The 22,985-nt window shown below is 31.8% G+C and overlaps 2 protein-coding genes across 2 annotated transcripts; one reads left to right on the top strand and one right to left on the bottom strand.

Moving 5' to 3' along the window:
• Positions 1–9,426: 9,426 nt before the first annotated feature.
• Positions 9,427–17,965, bottom strand: LOC132722061 (uncharacterized). The gene is made up of 5 exons (XM_060706483.1): positions 17,815–17,965; positions 14,125–14,171; positions 11,782–12,730; positions 11,313–11,398; positions 9,427–10,347 (listed from the first exon to the last, which is right to left on the bottom strand). Exons 1-5 carry the CDS (start codon positions 17,846–17,848, stop codon positions 10,264–10,266), a joined length of 1,200 nt encoding a protein of 399 aa, XP_060562466.1. The 5' UTR covers positions 17,849–17,965; the 3' UTR covers positions 9,427–10,263.
• An 842-nt stretch (positions 17,966–18,807) lies between these two features.
• LOC132722066 (sorbitol dehydrogenase-like) lies at positions 18,808–22,754 on the top strand (the record flags this gene model as incomplete). Its single annotated transcript, XM_060706489.1, has 4 exons — positions 18,808–19,165; positions 19,376–19,409; positions 20,226–20,393; positions 22,595–22,754. Coding segments are annotated over exons 1-4 (416 nt in total), but the record flags the coding sequence as incomplete, so codon positions are not given.
• Positions 22,755–22,985: the final 231 nt, after the last annotated feature.

The following is a 22,985-nucleotide window of genomic DNA, read 5'->3' as shown; positions in this document are numbered from 1 at the left end:
TTCTGTTCATTATCTACCCAACAGTGTTACATATTCAACTCAAATTTGACATATGGATATGTCAAAGGAATGGGTAGGTCAAGTTGGAATTTGGTCATGGTTCGATGATTTTTTGGCAGAGTTATGTCCCTTTCACTTTGAAAATAATATAGATACATCTTAGGAATAAGCAGTTTAAGTTTGAATTTGGTCGTGGTTCAATGATTTTGGACAAACTTATCTTTCTTGAATGTTGGAAAAATTTTGAACTTTCAGTTTCAGCACTCATACTTTTGTGGAAAGTTTGAATTTGGTCGTGGTTCAATGATTTTGGACAAACTTATCTTTCTTGAATGTTGGAAAAATTTTGAACTTTCAGTTTCAGCACTCATACTTTTGTGGAAATGTATGTAGCCATTATTTTGGCTACAAATATGAAATATGCTATTTTCAAAAGGTTAAGACTAAATAATTTCAGTGCTTTGAACATTGTATGAAAATGGTTTGTGTTAACATTTGAAAGTTTTAAGGGCTTTGAACTGCAAATGAAAAAAATAATTTGTGCAAACAAATTTGGAACTAAATATTATAACATCTGAAATTTTGGCTGCATGCGGGGGCATCCGTGGCATGATGACACATTTCTAGTTTCTCATTTAAAATAAACCAAAAAAACCTGAATATATGTAAAAACAATAAGGTGAAATATTTTGTAAAAATTATTTATTAAATCCAATACTTTTCTAATTAGATCATAGATATTTATCTGACTTTTTGTATGTTGGTTCTAATTTTCAGACATTTAAATCTGTGTTTAAAACTTGTACTTTTTCACACAAAAAAGTGTGAAAGTTTTTTAAGAAAAATTAAATTCTTTTTTTCTATTAGTATTAAGTAATTAACAAAGATCTATGCAGATTATTGTTAATTTTGTCCGGTGATTAAAAAAACAAAACAAAAAAAACAAAACAACAATATCTGTAAGTCCTGGAGTAATGCAATATTGCTTTGTTGCCATGGAAATAGTGTAGAGTTTTCCAGATACAAGGGTTGTTTTTGTGTATTGAATGAGAAAAGAATGAATTTTTATCACAAATAAGTGTAAATATGTTTCATACATTAAAGTGCTGGTTTAGTGTAGAACCTTAATATTGTCCATATTTGCTGGTTCAAATTAAAAGCATTTACCATTTGTACTTAACATTTTATGTGCACAGTAGTCTACGATATACAAACAGAGTATGAGTTTTTAGTATGTCTTGTATACCTTATATTAACATTTGCACATTTATGTTAGCATCATATGAACACTGAACTCTTACCGCCCTCAATATCTTAAATGGACTTGTCCACTAAGAACATTCATTATTTATAGGGAAATTTTCAAAATATATACTGACTGAATAGGAAATAGTGCAAACCATTATCAGTCTGCAAAGATTTACTGACAGACCTTGGTATGTACTGGTGTAAAACGTCGCCACCAGCATGCTTAAGGGTTGAAATAGTTAAGTTTGTAAATCTCTATGGCAAAGTTTTCTCTTTAATATTTGTCACAGATTTATACACATTTGCAGCCATTATTTAATTCTTCTAAAAATAAAAATCTTTTGTTAAAACTTTTTCAGAGATTTGTGCTCTGATCTTCAAATATTTTTAAAATGTTTCCTTTGAATTAGTGTTTATGAGAGAAGATAGAACATAATGAATATTGTTAGATTTTTATTATTTGTTTTTCAATTAATCTGGACAGATTATTAATATTTATAGATTATAAAGTTATTAACACATAGCCTGCCAAAATGCCTGAATGGATATGTCCTAATTTTCTTTGTGAATATGACTGCATATAAATTTGAAGGAATATATCCAAGAAAGTGTGGAAGTTGGTCTGTCACCAGAAGAGCTGCGTCATTTCTTGATGTGGCTATAAATGGGAAAAAATGGTAGTTGGCCATCACCAGAATATAGCTGCATGCAGTTTCTCTGGTGTGGCTTTGTTCCGAAGTTTGTTCGTCACCAGAAGAGCTGCGTAGTTTCTCTTGTGTGGCTTTATACTGAAGGTGAAGGCAATTTTGGTTTTAGCATTAACAAGATAACAGCTGTATTAATTAGCAATGTTCCTTGGACATTATATAATATAATACATTATAATATTATATATAAATATATATAACTCACATTTTCACGTTCATTTATGAATATAATGGCAGTTTTTTTGTATGCTTTATTCTGTTTAGCTTTGTGACAATTTTAGTTGTTTTGCTGATGTACATGTCACCTGAACAGTGCTCACAGCGTTGATATTTTTATGGCGTTTTCAAGCTTAAGTGAAAATGTAGACATTGGATAAGTTACTGTAATGTAGAAAAAAAGATCAAAAATTTGAAAAGAAAAGACGTATGTATGTAACAATTAGTTTTGGCATTGTCAGTATTTGAAAATGTTAGGGGCATGTCATTTTTAATGAGTAAAATTTAATTGATAAAATAAATTTTAAATGACTGATTTATCGTTAAAGTAAGTTATTATGGTATCTTATAAGCATTTTTTAATTTATTTAAATTATAGGAATGACAGTTGTTATACAGAATCTCAGTTTGTATAAGTGAATAATGAAATAATAGTTATGTGTGTAATACATTTGAAAAAAAAAAAGAAAATGGAAGAGATTTCATATTAATGTAAAAAAATTTAACAAATTTTCAGTCGGGTAATTAATTTGTGAAACATACACATAATTTTTCTGCTGTTAAAGTTTGATAGCTGTTTCTCTTTATGAAGAATGCGCATACAAGCTTACAAATGAGGAAAAATGAAAATATTTTTTCTTTGGCATAAGTGTACAACAATTTTTCTTTTAATGATGCATTAGTTATATTTCAAATTCCGATGTCATCATGTTCTTTCTTACAAAGTTTTGGAAACTAAAGATGCATATTATCAGCCAGGGCATTGTAAAGGATGTAGTCCCCATATAAAGGAGTACAGAGTAACTTAATTTACAGTATTTACATGAACCCATCAAATTTCTTCTATTTTTGGATCTGTCCACTACTTTTGGATCAGTCCATTCTCTGGAAGTTGACATGAATATAATTAGGTAATAGATGTTGTCTGAAAGAACTTGTTTGGTGATGGAGCTTACTGAAACTTTACTAATTAACTGAACTAAAAATAACAAATTTGAATAGTTTAGTCATCAGATTATAATGCATGATTTGTAGCCTGTAGTTTGCATGTTTTTCCTGTTAAAAGTAGCCTATTGTTTTTTAAGAATTCCTCAGGTTACGAAAAAAAGAAACAAGGTAGATTTAAATATATTTTTATTAAGTACCAGTATATGATTGTAATAATATGAATGGTTTGGTGTCTTAAAATGCTTTTAGTGTTATTTAAACTTAAAAGTCTTAATTTAATTTTGCAAATGTTTTGGCAATGGTGGGGAAGACAATATTAGAAATTTAGCAAGTCCCTGTGTTAAATGAATTGCTTTTTAAAATTGTTTTATTTTGCCTGCTTGATATGTTCATTTATTTAATGTGATCATATTTTACACAGGATTAAATTTGTTATTGAATAAATTTAACTTTGTTATTTTTTCCAAAGAACTTTAGACAAAACCAATGAAGAATTTAAATTATATTTCTATTTTTTATGTCCTTGATGCAAACACTTACCTGAAGAATCCAAGTCAGTTTACAGTGTGAAAGAAAAAAAAATAGAAAAAAATTTTGGTTTCATATATAAAATTGGTCTAATACTGCATAGGGTTTTAAATTTTCTGGTTCTATATTTTGCTGCTATATGGAACTGAGTCATTTGGAAGCAAATTATAAGGTTGATCTGAAATAAAAAGGTAACTTTAGTTTAGTATGGCTTCAACTACAATAAGTTTTACCACCAAACCTGTCTGTTAATCCTAATCAAATATCATTTGAGCCGCGTCATGACAAAACCAACACAATGGGTTTGCGACCAGCATGGATCCAGACCAGCCTGCGCATCCGTGCAGTCTGATCAGGATCCATGCTTTTCGCTATCAGTTTCTCTACTTGTTATAGGGTTTGTAAGCGAACAGCATGGATCCTGATCAGACTGCGGGGATGCACAGGCTGGTCTGGATCCATGCTGGTCGCAAACCCATTATGTTGGTTTTGTTGTGACAAGGCTCATTTTACTATTTTAAGTGACATGGAGTGTAAGCATAATAAATCTGCTGTAATTGGGCAATCTTTGGTAAAAAAAAATAATGTAAAATCTTCATGGCCAAGTTACTTTTACATATCCATGGCTAAGTGGTTACATTACATATTTGTCTGCATGGCTAAGTGGTTAACTGACTTATGTTCCCATGGCAAAGTGGTTTACTTATATTTTCGTCTGCATGGCGAAATGGTTTAGTTACTTTTACACCTCTTGTGGCTAAGTTGCTTTTACACTTTCATGGCTAAGATGCTTGAAATCACATTTATACAGCTACGTGGTTAAGTTGCTGTCACTGCACCTTTTCTAGATAAGCTAGTATTCCAAGTTTCATGTTGATAATAGATAATGGGCTACATTAAAAATAATTTACAGCAACAACAAGGACTACACAGCAATCATAATAGCTGGACTATTTCTTCATTGCAGACAAGCTAAACATTTACTTAAACATGTAGCCATAGAAAAACAGACCTCAAAATTTACATTTTCCATTTCTTTAATAGTTATAATTATGTCAATAATACTACATGGCTATATGTAAATACTTGTTATAATGAAGAGTGAAAAACTGTCATTACAGTAATAATTCTGAAATGACAAAAATGTTATCAACATCCAAACACACTCCTAGATGTAATTGATGTGGCAAAGATAATTGTTATCAATAGAACAGACCATAACTTGACATCTTTTATTATCACCAAAGCATTTTTTTCAATACAATATGGGGTACACAACAAAAATGTGTAAGTGGTGTACATTATTTATGAGAAAAAAGTTGCTTTTCTGTAATAATTTCTGTTCTACAGTCTTCAAAAAACCCATCTTTCACTAAAGTGTCTTATAAAAAGCTTAAAAATGTACATGACCAATAAAATTTCCTTTAATAAAAGTTTCCCTTTTTTATTTGAAACGAACACTGATGTGTTATTATATATAAATTAACTAATCGAAACGACAATTAAACATTAAATATTTTAAACAAAATTAAGTTAAATTCACACTTTAATATATGTATAATTGCTAAAAAATGTTCTTTCATTTTTATTCAACTATATTCATTTTTAATGAATTGAAAATTAATATCACATGATATGAATAAAATAAATTGTGGTTTAAGAAGGACAAAATTCCATCCTAAAATCTTACCAATATATAAAAACATAATACACTGGTACGCTAAAAATTAAAGGAATGTGAAGACCCTTTATGTTTACTGTCATTAGAAGTTTTTTTTTAAAAAGTGATAACTGATACAGAACAGTTGTAACAAATAAAGTTTACTATTTTAACATATTCAGGACATCCCTAAAATAAGGTGTCATACTAAATGTAAACAAGAGCTGTCACAGGAGACAGCGAAGCTCTACTAATAAAATACTGGACGCAGTAAGGAACACAAAACTATGAAAGAAAAATCAATTATGTATAATTATGTTTTAAGTTATAATAAAAAAATAACATTGTTAACATAAATTCCAAGATCAAGGGGAATAATTCTAGAAATAGTCTCGCTAGAGTTATGAACCTTGTCACACAACGTGTGTAATGATAAAAAATATATATTTGAAGTTTGAAGTAGATACCTTAAAAAGTAAAGAAGTTATAATATTTTGAAAAGAAAATCCTAAGTTCAAAGAGAGATAAATCTGTAAATATTGCTTCAAGAGTTATGAACATGGTCACATAAAATGTAAATGATGAAAAAAAATAAGTATTTGAAGTTTGAGGTAGATACCTTTAAAACTAAAAAAGTCATGGTAAAAAATAACATTTTTCTAGTAAAAAAAAAAATCTAAGTTTATGGGGAGATAATTCTTGCTAGAGTTATGAACCTTGTCACATAAGATGTGGATGATGATAAGGTACATATATTTGAAGTATGAAGTTGATCCCTTAAGAAATAAAGAAGTAACAGTAAAAAATAGTATTTTTACAGGAAAATTCTAAGTTCAAGGGGAGATAAACCTGTAAATATTGGTGCTAGAGTTATGAACCTTGTCACATAAGATGTGGTTGATGATAAGGAACATATATTTGAAGTATGAAGTTGATTCCTTAAGAAATAAAGAAGTAACCATAAAAAATAGTATTTTTTAAGGAAAATTCTAAGTTCAAGGGGAGATAAATCTGAAAATATTAGTGCTAGAGTTATGAACCTTGTCAAATAAGATGTGGTTGATGATAAGGAACATATATTTGAAGTTTTAAGTTGATACCTTAAGAAATGACAAAGTTATAGTGAAAAATATTTTACTGCACCAAAACTTTAATCTGAAAGCTGGACGCCGACGCCACCGCCGACGTCGGGGCGAGTAGGATAGCTCTCCATATACTTTGTATAGTCGAGCTAAAAATAACTACAGATTTGTCAGTTAAAATGATCTTAATATAAAAATTTGAGAAAATGCCAAATATTTTCATGAATATTTGATTCATAATACAAATATCTTACAACACAACACCTAGAACCCTAAACAACCCACAATTAAAATAAAAAGAAGAAAAAAATGGGAAATACTAATAATATAACCTTTGTAAAACACTTGTTATTAACTCCTTACAATAATTTATCAACAATATCAGTTAACACTAAACTGTTCACACACAACACTAAAGAACATTACATTCAGTGAAATTAAAGTGTATCCCCTATTGAATAGCGAGACATTTGTCAAATAATTTATATATATATGACATACATCGGTATCCAGTAAATCTGGTCGCATATACATGTAGTGATGAAGATTTAATGTGAAAACTATTGGCTATTACAACTTATTGAATTGTACAATAACATACATGTATAAGAGTCAGTGCAATAATTTTTAAGTGGGTGGGGGGATTTAAACACAATATTCATAAACTAGAACTATCACTAAATGTGATTAATACCCCCACAAGTCTGCTTTGGAAATGAGGATGTTACTAGTAACAGAATACCTTGTAATAGAATTGAAACAATTAAAGATAGTTGTGGTTCATGTATGTTGCATTTCCTTTCAATGTGGTTGGCCATTGATGAAGTTTAATTGAATTACTCTGTAATAAGTCCAGAAAAACAAAGAAAAAGAACAAAGGGCAATAACTCTATAAATACTGAAGATAGAGTTATAGTTCTTGTGCACTGCACTTCCTCTTATTGTGCTTGACCATTGTATGAAGTTGTTTTGAATTCCAACCAGTACGTTTTAAGTTATGCTCTGGACAAGGAAAAGTATCAAAGGGCAGTAACTCTGTATTTTGTCAAAATGGAGATATGGCTCTTGTGCACTGCACTTCCTTTTAATGTCCTTGACAACTGTATGAAGTTGTACTGAATTCCAAACAGTAGTTTTCAAGTTATGCTCTGGACAAGGAAAAGTAACAAAGGGCAGTAACTCTGTAATTAGTCAAGATGGAGTTATGGTTCTTATGCACTGCACTTCCTCTCAATGTGCTTGACCATTGTATGAAGTTATAATGAATTCCAACAATAAGTCAACAAGTTATGGTCCGGACAAAAGAAAGCAATGGAAAAGTAACAAAGGGCAATAACTCTGTAATTAGTCAAGATGGAGTTATGGTTCTTGTGCACTGCACTTCCCCTTATTGTGCTTGGCCATTGTATGAAGTTGTTTTGAATTCCAACCAGTAGTTTTAAAGTCATGCTCTGGACAAGGAAAAGAAACAAAGGGCAGTAACTCTGTAATAAGTCAAAATGGAGTTATGGTTCTTGTGCACTGCACTTCCTCTCAATGTGCTGGACCATTGTATGAAGTTATAATGAATTGCAACAATTAGTCTTCAAGTTATGGTCCGGACAAAAGAAAGCAATGGAAAAGTAATAAAGGGCAATAACTCTGTAATTACTTTAGATAGAGTTATGGTTCTTATGCACTGCACTTCCTCTCAATGTGCTTGACCATTGTATGTAGTTATATTGAATTCCAACCATTAGTCTTCAAGTTATGGTCCGGACAAAAAAAAAAGAAGGCAATGGAAAAGCAACAAAGGGCAATAACTCTGTAATTACTTTAGATAGAGTTATGGTTCTTGTGCACTGCACATCCCCTTATTGTGTTTGACAATTGTATGAAGTTGTTTTGAATTCCAACCAGTAGTTTTCAAGTTATGCCACGGACAAGGAAAAGTAACAAAGGGCAATAACTCTGTAATTAGTCAAGATAGAGTTATGTTTCTTACGCACTGCACTTCCTCTCAATGTGCTTGACCATTGTATGTAGTTATATTGAATTCCAACCATTAGTCTTCAAGTTATGCTCCGGACAAGGAAAATTCAACGGATAAAAAAAAAAGCAATGGAAAAGCAACAAAGGGCAATAACTCTGTAATTACTTTAGATAGAGTTATGGTTCTTGTGCACTGCACTTCCCCTTATTGTGTTTGACAATTGTATGAAGTTGTTTTGAATTCCAACCAGTAGTTTTCAAGTTATGCCCCGGACAAGGAAAAGTAACAAAGGGTAATAACTCTGTAATTAGTCAAGATAGAGTTATGGTTCTTGTGCACTGCACTTCCTCTCAATGTGCTTGACCATTGTATGTAGTTATATTGAATTCCAACCATTAGTTTTCAAGTTATGCTCCGGACAAGGAAAATGCAACGGACGTCTGGACCGACCGACCGCCCGATCGACCGACCACCGGGTGACTCCTATATACCCCCCCCCCCCAACTTCGTTTTTGGGGGTATAATAAGTCAATCAAACCCTTACCATTTCATAATTTGTTCATATGACAAGAAATTCATATGAATAATTGAGCCGCGTCATGACAAAACCAACATAATGGGTTTGCGACCAGCATGGATCCAGACCAGCCTGCGCATCCGCGCAGTCTGATCAGGATCCATGCTGTTCGCTATCAGTTTCTCTACCTGTCATAGATTATGTAAGCGAACAGCATGGATCCTGATCAGACTGCGCGGATGCGCAGGCTGGTCTGGATCCATGCTGGTCGCAAACCCATTATGTTGGTTTTGTCGTGACGCGGCTCATATATTTTACTACACATTATGATTTTGATCTTAGTAAATATGCACAGTTTGATTATTGCTTTATTTATATGAAGTATTAGGTGATGAAATACAATACACTTTAGCTGAAATTTGTCGTTTATCATTACATTAACCTATGTTTTAAATATATCAAATACAAAGATCACGATCCTTATTTCTGAAGTGTATCATGCAAATTTTATCATTCTTATGTACATTATATGTACATTATATTTATATCAGAATTCATATATACAAAGTTCATTTATGAGTCTCATATCTACTGATTTTTGTATATAGATTTTTTTTTCATGTCAAGTCTCAAATCTGACATTTAAAAATATTGATAGTCTCTTTTTTAAATAAATAAAATAAACAACTTTTGAGTACATACAGAGAAAATATATTACAATTTAAAATCTACCTGGGAGAAAAAGTCCCAGACTCTACACACTAAAGGTAAACACAAAAGACAGTTTTAAGAAAAGATCATCTGTATACGATTATGTGACCAGTAAAAAGAAATACAGCTGCCCAAACATAGTTTGTGTATTTTCTTATTCAAATTAAAACAAATTCAATTCAGTATTTCTAGATTTCAATAAATTTCTGTGATAAAAGTATTTTACCTTATAAAAGGAAAAAGCATAGTATATCTTTAACCATCTTTCATATAAAAAATCTGCCTATTTAAGTTAATTCATTTGTGTCGCCAATAAAACAGATAAAAGTCTATTAAAATCATAGGACTTCAAAAATATCAACAAAAAAAAATGATTTATCCAAACTACATGTAATATTCATTCATAATTATAACAGACATTAACTTGATTATGTCCAAAACGCTGTAAAATACCAACGTTTACTCGCAGTAAACATCTGTTATACAATGTCATACTCTTTACAAGTTGACACTATTAAAACCTCTGTATGCTGTATATTGTACAATATTGCACACCCTTAAAGTTTCTGCCATTTTTGACATTGTAGAAATCTTCATACATCCGCTGCTGAACAACGCTGAACTTGAGAATGCTTATTTATAAGTGACAGTCAATCTTTGACACAATACAATCTTTATCCTTCCACACTTAGCTCAAAATTTTCAATGTCCTCCAATTCAGAGTTGACTTTGTCTGCCCACTCATCAATCTTTGAAGTCTGAAAAACATTTATAAAAATTAATATTTTAATATTACAGCCTTATGGGCATTACTGTGCTAATAATATATTATAATGACCAATTAACATCAAAACATTATAAAGTTAACATCTATATCCAGCAATTCATGTCCCAAGTTGTGACTGTGAGGACAAATTATGTCACCATAAAAACTCAAAAGTCATGTACTGTCTGAAGTTTGTTTCAGCCAATACCAGGGATTTTTTCCCTATATAAGTGGTACCTAATAACGGACCCATTCACAATCACAAACGGACCTTCACAATTTTCAGACTGAGTCCAACGGACCAGTTCACAATTCTGATGAAATTCCACAATTCCCATTAATTAAGCCTTTAAAAACGTATTATTTCCTCTCTTTGCATAATGATGCTAAAATATTGCCTGTTGTGCTTTGTTTATCTTAAAATGCATTTAGCCGACCATGCTTTCCGGTGCAATCTCCCTTTAAATTTTTGTACTGTATAAATATATGTTATGAAATTATATATTCTTACTGCTCAAAAAGATATTCACAATCTTAAGTGAAAAATTCACAATTTGTTAATAAACGATGCTTTTCTTTCACAATCTTTTTATGGTACCGGACCCATTCACAATTCAGAGAAAAAAATCGCTGAATACAGTCTTCTTATATAATCAGCTCTTGATATAATATACTTCAATTGTTCATTTTGTAATAAGTTGGGCTACCGGACTTTAAAATTTTGGCTACAAAAAAAGCAAATTTCTACCAGGAGTGAAGAAAACCCTGGACAAAAGAGAAGCTACAATATATTTCACTCACTGGTCATATTGCAAAATGATCAAACATGCCATACAAGTCAACTTTTTTGGGTACACTTTTGGATTCCCACAAATAAATACCTATTATAACTGAAGACACAACAATTCAGGTTTTGCATAAACAAATTATTACAAAGAAGTAAATACAAAAACTTACTGATAACCTGTCATAACCAGTTTCAAACTTCTTCTTGGATCTCTTATAGGACTTGTCAACTGATTTATTAAGGTTGATATTTTCACCTGAAAAAACACCAATGTTGTTATAAAAAACTGAAGTTTGAAAAAATAAAACAAAGAATGCAAATAAATCCACTGTTAAACCATCTCCACAAATAGTTACATAAAATTGCAAAAAATCTGCAAAATTCATAAGAAATAATATGCAATGAAAATAAAAATATATTTTAAATTTGAAATTATCTTTTAAATAAAATAAACTTTTAACTTATTTTTAACATTATATTTTGGTTTGATTGACATTCATGTAAATAAGATTTCCTTTTTAGCTGAGATGCATTTAAGTTACAATATTTCAACTGAAGTATATGCCTTGAGTAGTGGAGTTCTAAACTTATTTATAATACTGTCTATATCAAACAATGTAAAAATTCAACAAAAAATACCTGAATCATCTTCATCTAAAGTAAAGGCTGGAGAGCTTTCTCTTTTTCTTCTGCTTACTTTTTTAGGACTGGGTGAAGGGATTATTTCCATGGAACCATAGTCAGATGTTGGCGTATCTAATCGTTGAACAGGCGACAGCTTTGCAATGTTCTCTTTTAGTCCCGTGAAATTTTTCTTCGGTTTAAACTCGTTAGGTGTTGATGTATTTTTTGCTGCATGTTTAGAGACCTTTTTCGTTGCCAATTTTTTACTTTTACCAGAAACCTCAGCTGGGGTTGAAGTTTTAGCCGCATTAAATCTAGGCATGGTCTGTCTGGGTGACACAAAGATTGCACTATCGTTAGAAGAACTGCTCTCTTCTGCCTCCATATATGAAACACTTCCAGAAAACTTACTTTCAGTGCCATTAGTGGAGGATCTAAGTTTCTTTCTTTCAACAGAGTCATTTTCAACTGTTTTAGAGTCACTAGATCTTTTCGTTCGCGTTGGCGTTTTTGATTTTCTATCGCGAATAATTGGTGAGATATCATCCAAATTTGGTTGAGGAATGGGCTTCAATGCCCTGAATCGACTATTTCCCTGCTTTGGTTCTTTCTGCTGCTCAACATTTGCATTTTGTATTGAGATAATAACTTTTGAAGATCTTCCTTTAGGTGTCACCGTTGCTTTGGAAACAGCATCTGCTGTTTTCGTACTGCCAGCTTTCAATTTAATTTTGTCACTGCTCACCTGCTTTGTTTTTGTACTTTTCCCTTTAGCAGTTGTTTTCTTTACCTTTTTTTTCTCGTCGGATTTAGACACAACTTGCTTCTTACTGTTGTTTTTACTGCTGTCGCTAAGAGGCGATTCTCCCATAAAATCGTACAATGATGACGGTGTGGTGGCTGCTACCTGTGGAGAGGATCTTGTTATACGGACAGACTCCATTTCAGCTGCTAATTTAGGACTCTGAAATACAATAACATGCATTGCAAAATAACTGTGAAAAATTATTATACTTTAGAGATTTGGTGAGATAAAGTTAACCTTTATTTTTTTGTGTTAGATCAGAGACAGCTTTGTGTTAGATCAGAGTTAGCTGCTTTAATTGAAAGTTTGAAAATTATGTGTTTTTATGAATAAAGATATGTTAATGTTTTTGTTTTAAACCTTCAATAACGATTTTAAAGATATGTATTAAGTTTCAAGTGAATTCCAATGTTTATGATCACTTTATTTTGAAATAAATCTTTCTTAGGCCATTTTTTTTTTATATTTTGGTTTACTGATTTTTTCCAAAAAAAGGTTGGGTCGGCGGCGGGAAAAAAAAAAAAAAAAAAAAAAAAGGTTTTCATAACTTTAAATGTGGTGCATACATATACATAGTACTTACCAGAGCAATGAAATTAAATACATAGATCGCCGATTGTCTATTCCAAAGATTGTCTAAATACACAAAAAAAAACTTTGCTCACATTGCCATTGTTTAAAAAACACACATGAAATCTACACACGATGACTAATGACAAGTGGCAAGCCAGCCCTTCAAAAGAATCTGTCATTCTTTGATGTTTACACACTGCTGTGTAATCTGAATCATCAAAGGTGCCGAAACTCAGCTGACTTGCACTCAGTTGAAAAAAACTGTCAAGAAAAGATTACACATGTTCAATTTTAATATTGCCCGATGTGAAAATATTTTTTGTCGGATAATTAGCGGGTCAATTATTGACATAAAAATCTATTAATAGTAAGTGCATTTTTAAATTTTGTTTGTTTGTAAACCTGTATTCAATCTGCTTTTAAAGACTATTTTTTTTGTTAAATCTGAAAATACTGATCTTGTCAATTGCATCAGATTTCTCTTGCTCTGTCCTTGAATGTAACTGCTTACGTAATTTTGGCGTGTTTTTTTTGTTTTTTTTTTGAAGTTGTTTACTTTGACATTTTTACGCATTTGGACACCCTAATTGTATTGATGAAATATGATCAAAGCCTCATTATAATTCTGTGAGAATGGCTTGACCCATTTAACAGACATTCTTTCATAATTATTACCGTGAAAATTTTTCTTGACGTTTGTTTGAAAAGTCGTAAGATGAGATATATATATCCTGATAGAATATTAACTAACATCTTAACTTTATTAGCGGCGTATTTCAAGACAACACAAAATTTTTTGGGGGCAGATTTTTTTTTTTTCATTTTCCCAAAATACGGAGTCGGCGGGTCAGTAAACCGAAATATCAAAAAATAATGGCCTTATTAAAAGTGGCTATATACAATTATATACCAAGTCATAACTATGATAAGTGAACTTAACATTATTCCAAAAAAGGTAACATAAATACAAGATAATATACCTGTTTTTTGTTCAACTCGTCTCCATGCTGCTTTACCTTTCCTCTTTCTGAAAAAAGAAAGATAAAACAAACACTAAATCTTAAAGTTAACCATTAATTGATATGTATTAAATAATTATATATTTTTTAAATCATTCTTTTGGTGTAACAATGTCTTTGAAATTGTGTGAATATGCAAAATACTATGAAAAGTAAAATCATAAGACAAAGTCAATTCATAGGTTTAAAACAGCTGATCATAGTACTACATATTTTATTAGCCTTGGTTCCAGTCTGTCAATATTTTTATGTGTTTTGGTTTGGGTATCAACAAAATACTATCAAAAACATGAACGAGTAGAAAGAATGTGTAAAAGCTATCAATTCCTGAATCCAAGCTAATCATTGACTTGTGTTCAGTGACAAATATTAAAGCTTGACAAATTAAAATAGACTTTACCATCAAGTAGTACCATTATCATTTGATTATGCATTGGTTAAAAAATTTCAATGCAGTAAAGGCAAAGATGCCATAACCTGAGTGCATTACTCTCAAATGCAAACAAACTATTTATAAGATAGAATCATACATGTGACAAATGAAATGGGCCAAATCTGGATTTTCAGCTGGATTTTGAGGCTCAAAACTGGATTTTTTTATCGACTCAAATTTCAATGTGTGTTTGGCACATTTGGTTCAAAGAATCTATATTACCTCAAAATCATTAAATGATTATACTTTTTATGATTTTTTTGTTGATCAATATTAACTTATTTCACCATAAAATAAATAAACAGATAAATAAGTGTAGTCATACAGGCTATTTCTAAAACAGTCACATTTTCACATTTCATTATTTTTTTTGTTGATCAATATTAATTTATTTCACCATAAAATAAATAAATAGATAAATAAGTGTAGTCAAACAGGCTATTTCTAAAATAGTCACATTTTCACATTTCATTATTTTCAGTTTGAAAAATTATATCTGTCTTTTCAGTCATTCAATAATTGGCTACAAGCTATTTGAAAACGTGCAACAACTATTATTCATGAACATAAGACTCTGACAGTTAAATTACGTAACATAGGTAGAAGCCTCAAAATAAATGCAAGAATCGTTCAGTTAATTAAATCCACATTTTGCCTCGATGATTGTGTAATTCCTAAACAAAACAAAAAAATTACCCACTCACTAAAAATAGGTTAATTAGACATCTCAAACAGGATTTGAATGATCCATTTTAAATGATTCTGCTCACCTTTTATCTTTATCAGTGCGGTACTAATCAAAGAAAATCAAAGGTTGAGCCGAATTCATACATGTAAATTTACAGGGTAGTTTTGATGACGTAGCGTGTAATACCTACTGCCAAATTATAAAAGAGGTCAATTGACTGACACACGACACGTGTTAAGTTAAACATGTGAGAATAACTTTGGGTATTGGAACTGTTTATTACGTCACCTTGCTGTCAATTAGCGACTCAACATTTAATCCTCTATAATTTAGGATATTACAGATAACAATCAATGCCCGGAGGCACGGTTTACATATTAGATATAGGTGCTGTGTTTGAATTTTTTTATGTTGATTTTTTTTTAAATATCGGGAATTCAAGCTGTAATATCGGGAATCGGGATCAGTGTCGAAATATCGGGATTTTTTTAAATCCCGCCGGGATGTCACATGTATGTAGAATTTAAGATAGGTTTGCAGACATTTCAATATTGACATTTCAAATAAGTTCATTAAAAAAACACATAATCATTATATATGCAATTTTTATCATTAAATAGTAAGGCACCCTTCAATAGTTTAATTGCAAGGGAACAATTCAAGTTTTAACCTTGTTATCTTCTGTCTATTCTGCAGTGTCTATTCTACTAGGAGGGGGGAGGGGGATTCACCCCTATTTTTTGAGAATTCCCCCCTATTTTTCCAGAGGCAGGGGGAAAATTTTACATAGAGAAAGAAGGGAAAAAACCAACAAATGTAATAAATTCTGATTTTTCGAAAAAAATCCCCACTGTTTTTCAAATCCTAGAATAGACACTGATTCTGTATTTTTAAGATCAAAAATTCCACTCATCCCCTCATATTTACAAGTAGAAATCGATTCAGGATGAGTACAAAATTGTAGACTTCTCTGCAAGAAAATTTGCCAATAGGAAGCTAGAATTGTCATAATCTGTTTGTTTCGTTTTTACAATGGAAAACCTGAAACAAAGCTTGTGTTTTAAGTTATGCATAAACTGCACAGTTTAAGCATTGTTAATTGGATATAGTTGTGTCTGAAATGTACTCGACAATACTCTATTAAGTGAGCAATTCATACATAATCAAAAACACAAGCTAAATAGTGCTGGTTTTGGTTCATTAAATTTGTGTAAACAAACTAAAAAAATTTCAAGCTGTCAATTGCATTGGCGAGGTTCTATTCAGTCAGACTTTTGCATCAGGGAAATGGGTATAGATGGATACCGAAAATAAGCTATTTTCGCGAAAATAAGATTGCGGCTACGAAAATAAGATTTATTTATGAAATAGTGCATTTGTCTGTTGAAATAATTATGTTAGTTATATATTTATGCATTCATTGAATGATTTTACAGCAAATTAAAATTTCAGAACCAAAATAAAAAATTTTAAAAAGTGAAGTTTGAGCCGAAAAATACTATCATACGAAAATAGCTCAAATTGCCGTGTAAAGCGAAAATAAGATCGGGTCTACGAAAATAAGATTTATTTTTGATATAATGTATTAAAAGCGTATTTTTGTTGTTAATAGTTGATTTGTATGAATGAAATATTAAATTTCAGAACCAAAAAAAAAAATTTAAAATAGTGAATTTTCGCATGCCTTCCCACTATACTATTTGGGATATTTACCATATGTACCGAACAAGCGTCTTATATTTCATTACAAAACATTTCATTCTTTATTATTTCATTCATACAAATCATTTGATAACAACAAAAATACGTTTTCAATACAATTTATCAAAAATAAATCTTATTTTCGTAGACCCGATCTTATTTTCGAGCTATTTTCGTATGAAAGTATTTTCGGCTCAAACTTCACTTTTTAAATACTTTTGTTTGGTTCTGAAAATTTATTTGCTGTAAAATCATTCAATGAATGCATAAATATATAAGTTATATAATTATTTCAACAGATAAATGCACTATTTCAAAAATAAATCTTTTTTTCGTAGCCGCGATCTTATTTTCGCGAAAATAAGTTATTTTCGGTATCCATCTATACCGCAGGGAAATTTATTTTGAAAATCATGCCAAAAATGCTGGATGAGTAGCATATATGCAGGACAAGTAGAAATTTGAAGCTACTTTTCTTGCGAGACAAGTGGCTCTGAAAAAATAATTTCGATCCCTGACAGGTCACTTCTGTCTTTTTCTTGGCTAGTTTGAAACAGTTTGTTTACAAAAAAATAAACAATGCAAAATACTCCTTGTTAATTTTACCCCTACATCCACTTTAAACAGCCTTGCTATTGTGTTAACCCTTTAGAAATGTAGTTCAGTGTCCACTTTGTAATCAAGAGGTGTACTTTAGAGTTCAAACCCTAACTGGCAACAATATAAAGAAATACCATTAACCACTATCGCGAAATCCGATGACAAACAATGAAATACTGCAGCCGTTTTATATACAGTAATCAATAGAATTACTTAAGTTAATACATACCAGCGCTTTTTATCAATTTCTGCTTTTTGAACATTACTTCTATGTTCTGTTGGATTCTTTACAAGTAAGGGCCAAAAAATAAAACTGCTTCCCTCCAGACTCTTGTTTTGGAAATCCCGCTTCAAGTGGTTGTACACCACTATATTAAGAAACACAACTTTCGAACCCAATTGATTTCGACCCAAGCAAATTGATTGTCTTTTTATTTCAAACATCTTAGTATTATTTACCAACATACAACAGCTTATTGCTTATTATATATTTATAACTGTATTACATTATTTTGAAGGTAAAATGAGAATCACCAGTATAAGTCAATAATAATAGCCTTTATTGTTATGAACATTAATTTTGAACATTTAGTTATCTAAGTCCTAACATGTATGACTTGTATGACTCCCAAGCCAACTCTGGGATACTTTTGTTTTAGGCCAGAATACCGTAAAGGGTGAAGATATTGACCATACCGAAATAATACAATTCATTTTTCTCAATTAAGAGCTCACATTGTTTGGTTATCATGTGACATTATGCTGAATATTTTCCATGATTTCATTATATATACATTTCAAAAGAGTAACTGTTATAATTATTGATATTGGACAATGTTTCGGATAAAATATTAATGTGCCTTTTAGAAATTATAAAAAGACTGTCCACTCTTCTATAATTTGAACGTTACAAGGGAATTCTGACCAGGTACGTATATATACCTGATTCTGACGGATAGGCCTATGTGTACATAAATTATCTTACCCCATGTTAGTTATTTATCATTCATGCAAAGCAAATTATAACATTGAAACAGATTATAAACTTATTTATGAACTTATTTTGTCTTTTACCTGTTCGCTCACTTTATACCATTGGATAGACATGATGCCACTTTTGAGAATTGGTTAATTTAGTTAAGTGAATTATCGTGAACTCTAAAACATGTCGTTCTTGATTTTTTGTGCAAAGTAAGTTATCCTAAACACGTTACCAACTGCACGGAAATCTCTAGTAAACAATTTACATAATTTAAATGGTTGTGTATTAAATTAAGATATTAGTTAGGCAAATGAACGCAAAATGACCTAGTTTGCCGAACCACTATGCTATTTAATCAGTTTTCATATCCCTTTATCTATACTTGCCCATCGTATATGTTTGTAAACTTTTAAGTTACACTGCAGACAATGACAACAGGAGAGCATCAGTTTAATTAAACTGGACGCGTATTTTTCGTGAGGCAACATATACATTTAAACAGGAATTCAAACTTACATTTTGTGCAGAAGGATAAAATTAAATTATGACGGATGTAAATTTATCTGCAATACTTTACAAAAAGCTTGATCTCCGCTTGGTAAGTTTATCATATATTTATTTTGATGTTATTTTTAGAACACACAAATAATACTAGACAAGTATACATGTCGAGATCTCAGTGTATTGCAGTCAAGTGAATCATTTTAATATACCTTATTCTGCATGTAATATTAGTTATAAATTATACATGGAACGTCTAGATCACACACAATTTAACAAAATTAAATGCAAAATTTTGCTATTTTAGGAAGAGAGGCCGATACCAGAGCCTGCTAAGGGAGGTAAGTACACTTGGCCGGGTTTTGAGTTATAGCGCATATGCATTCTTAAATTGGTAATGTATGTTGAACTGTTCTTGGCCGTTATAGTGAATTCAAGACATTCTAAAAACATTTAAAATCAGCAGTGAAAAATGAATGACTGGATGGACTCAGCTTATTATAAAATATATATATATGCACATGGGCAACACTTACCGAAACTTAGATTCGAGTATACTTGTACAGATTGAATATAAACACCATTTTCTTTAGAGCCGGGTACCAAAATATGACAGTATAATTTAAAATCTTGAATTCGTTGATCAGTATCAACGGTCACGTTGGCTTGAAACTACACGATTAAGCCACGTATAATTAGTTTCTGATATTTTAAATCAGTATGTTAAATATTATGATAATATGTTTAGATACAATGAACCGATTGTCGTGATGATATGATGGATAAAGTACTTAAAAAAATTAGTGACAAAATGCTCACTTTTTTTGGATGTCAAATTGAGTTGAATTTGTGGTATATTCTAAAAGATTATCAATTATTATGGAGATTGCCCAATAATTGATGATGAAATTTGTGTATGATACAATATAGCAACTACCTAAACTATAAAAAGATTGCCCCACTCTTTTTTAATGAATTGAGCGATACATTCCGAACGATATTTATTGAAATTTCCATTGGTCAAATGGATTATTGGTTATTTTATCTTTGTAGAATATAAAATTGAACAAAATTATGGCAAAAAGTAGTTATTTATATTTTTACCTGTTCACTGACTATTTAAACCCGGATGGTCATAATATCATGTATGATTGTAGAGGTACAGTTATGTATGCAGAAAGTTGGAATTTGTGGTTCAGATGTACACTACTGGCAGCACGGTCGTATTGGTGACCGGTTCATTGTGACAGGACCCATGCTTCTAGGGCATGAATGCAGTGCAGTAGTAACCAAAGTAGGAGAAGGGGTATCCCATCTTAAAGTTGGTATGTTCTTTTATATTATATTCCACTACTCATATTATATATGGGGTCGTCCTTGGCCGAGTGGTTATGGTCGTTGACTTCAAACGACTTGCCTCTCACCGCTGTGGGTTCCCGACAGGGACTTTGAATTCTTTCATGTGAGGAAGCTATCCAGCTAGGTTACAGAACGTCGGTGGTTCTACTCAGGTGCCCGTTCGTACCTGTAATAATGTACGGAAGGGCACCTGAGGTCTTCTACCACCAGTGAAGCTGGAAGGTCGCCACATGACCTTTACTGTGTCGGTGTGATGTAAATCCCAAAATGTTTAATAATCTTTTCAAAATTAAAAGGCCTCTTTTTATAGCCTAGGTATTGAGGTCGGTGGTTTTAAGCTCGCACGCAGCGCTTATCTGCGTAGGCCTGAATCACATTAGGGATGTTGACCTCTTTCGTATGTGGCAGCCATACACACGTACGAGCCGATACAATATATACGGAGAAGTGCTCTAAATATATTTCAGAACAAACTCAATAAAAGTAAATAAATTCCAGCTTCGAATTATTTCAAAGACCCTGTTTAATATTTAAATTATACATGTACATAAATCATTAAACCAATATGTTTAGCCTCAATTAAAAGGCTTAAATGTTGTATTAGTCGGAAGGCGAGAAAAATGCCATGCTAGAAAATGAACTGTAACTGAGAAAATATTTTCTAATACTAGTATATGATGGCTTTTGCGCGTCGCGTTGTTGCTGGCGACAACACGAGAAAGCGCCAAACGGCGCGTTATCGCATTGTCGTCTTGTGACTCTTGTCGCTAGCGAAACACGCAAAATGGCGTATTGTTTCGATGTGTGTTGTTGCTCGCGACCACAAGCCATGCAGCAGCATAATAAGAAGCCGCACGATAACAGGCTGTAGTTTGGCGCGTTTCGCAGCGACAAGACGAGACGGAAAGGAGATAGCGAAAATGTGTAACAAATCAGCCACCATAGTATTTATTTCAATGCATTTGTATAAAATTATAGCTCTACAGGATACGCGTCTTCTTGCTATTAATCGTTGTTTAAATACCCTTTTTTAAAGTGAATTGGTCTATAATAGAAGGTCTAAATACCATTAAAGGGAGACACAGGCAAACAATTTTTTCTTCGTTTTGAATTTTCATTCATTATTATGTAAATGTACTCAAAATGAATACACTAGGCAGTCACAGGAGCAAAACTTTTCTTCTTATAAAGAATAAAATGGTGTTTTCCTAACTTGACCCATATAGGTCAGGTTAGAGCGTTAAGTTTTTGCAAAAGTTGTCACTGTGAACTCTGGAACCGTTAAATAACATGTCAAAGAATGACTGAGGTTTTCTATTTTAGACTTGTTTCAGTCATACAATATCCACAATATCTGTTATTGTAACTTCCAGGCTTTGTTCAAGTCACATATGACTTATTTTAAAACTACTCGGTGATTCTGTCGGCGTCTAAATTTTGTTCAACACATAGAGAAATGAGCCGCGTCACGACAAAACCAACATAGTGGGTTTGCGACCAGCATGGATCCAGACCAGCCTGCGCCTCCGCGCAGTCTGATCAGGATCCATGCTGTTCGCTATCAGTTTCTGTACTTGTTATAGGGTTTGTAAGCGAACAGCATGGATCCTGATCAGACTGCGCGGATGCGCAGGCTGGTCTGGATCCATGCTGGTCGCAAACCCACTATGTTGGTTTTGTCGTGACGCGGCTCAAATATTTACATTTCAAACCTAAAATATATAGAATTTATTCAGACATTCATGCTGGGACTTTAAAAAATGTCATTTTAGCATGATTTGAGTACATTAGATCATTTTAGTAAATTTGTTTTTAAATTGCCTGAGTATCATGTTGGTAGAGTTTAGTTTCATGCGTGACAACAAATCACGGAGAAATTATAAATGGATGTTGTTGGTATAGGTGTGAGATACATGATCTGATATGAGATATCTTTATATTGCAGATAATATTTTTTTTCTGGAACAAAATATAAGTATTCATTATATAGATGTCCATCCTTAATCGTTTACAGCATTTTTTTTTTTTCATAAAAAAACTTTTTAAAAGATATTCAGATGATACATTTCTAATGGTTTTTTTATCAATATATGAAATACGTACTAAAATGTACCAACTGTAGAACGATTCTCTTTAATTTCTCTGTGTGGAGTGCTTATTATTTCAGGAGATCGAGTTGCTATAGAGCCACATGGGGTGTGTCGCACATGTGAACAATGCAAAAGTGGGCGGTATAACCTCTGTCCGAATGTGTTCTTCTTAGCCACGCCTCCTGACAGTGGAGCACTAGCAAGATATCACGTGCATGGAGCAGATTTTGTATTCAAGTAAGATTAAAATCACCAATAAGTGTTACTATGCATACATACGATACATTTAATAGGCTAGGAAAGTTACGATTGAAAGATATAGTGAGTTAAACAGAAACGATTGAAGAAATGCCTAATTCGCAGCATAATTATAACCATCAATTTTGTATTTTGGTCATTCACACATTATGTCGGAAAATATGAGGCTTTAAGGGCTAACAACCATCTGAACAGTTGTCTAAAAAGAGA

This window comes from Ruditapes philippinarum, unplaced genomic scaffold (assembly GCF_026571515.1).
Source record: "Ruditapes philippinarum isolate M1 unplaced genomic scaffold, ASM2657151v2 ctg3988_1_1_1_1, whole genome shotgun sequence".
NCBI lineage: Eukaryota > Metazoa > Mollusca > Bivalvia > Venerida > Veneridae > Ruditapes > Ruditapes philippinarum.
Note: the sequence above shows the minus strand (reverse complement) of the source record. Positions and strands in the feature narration are given on the sequence as shown.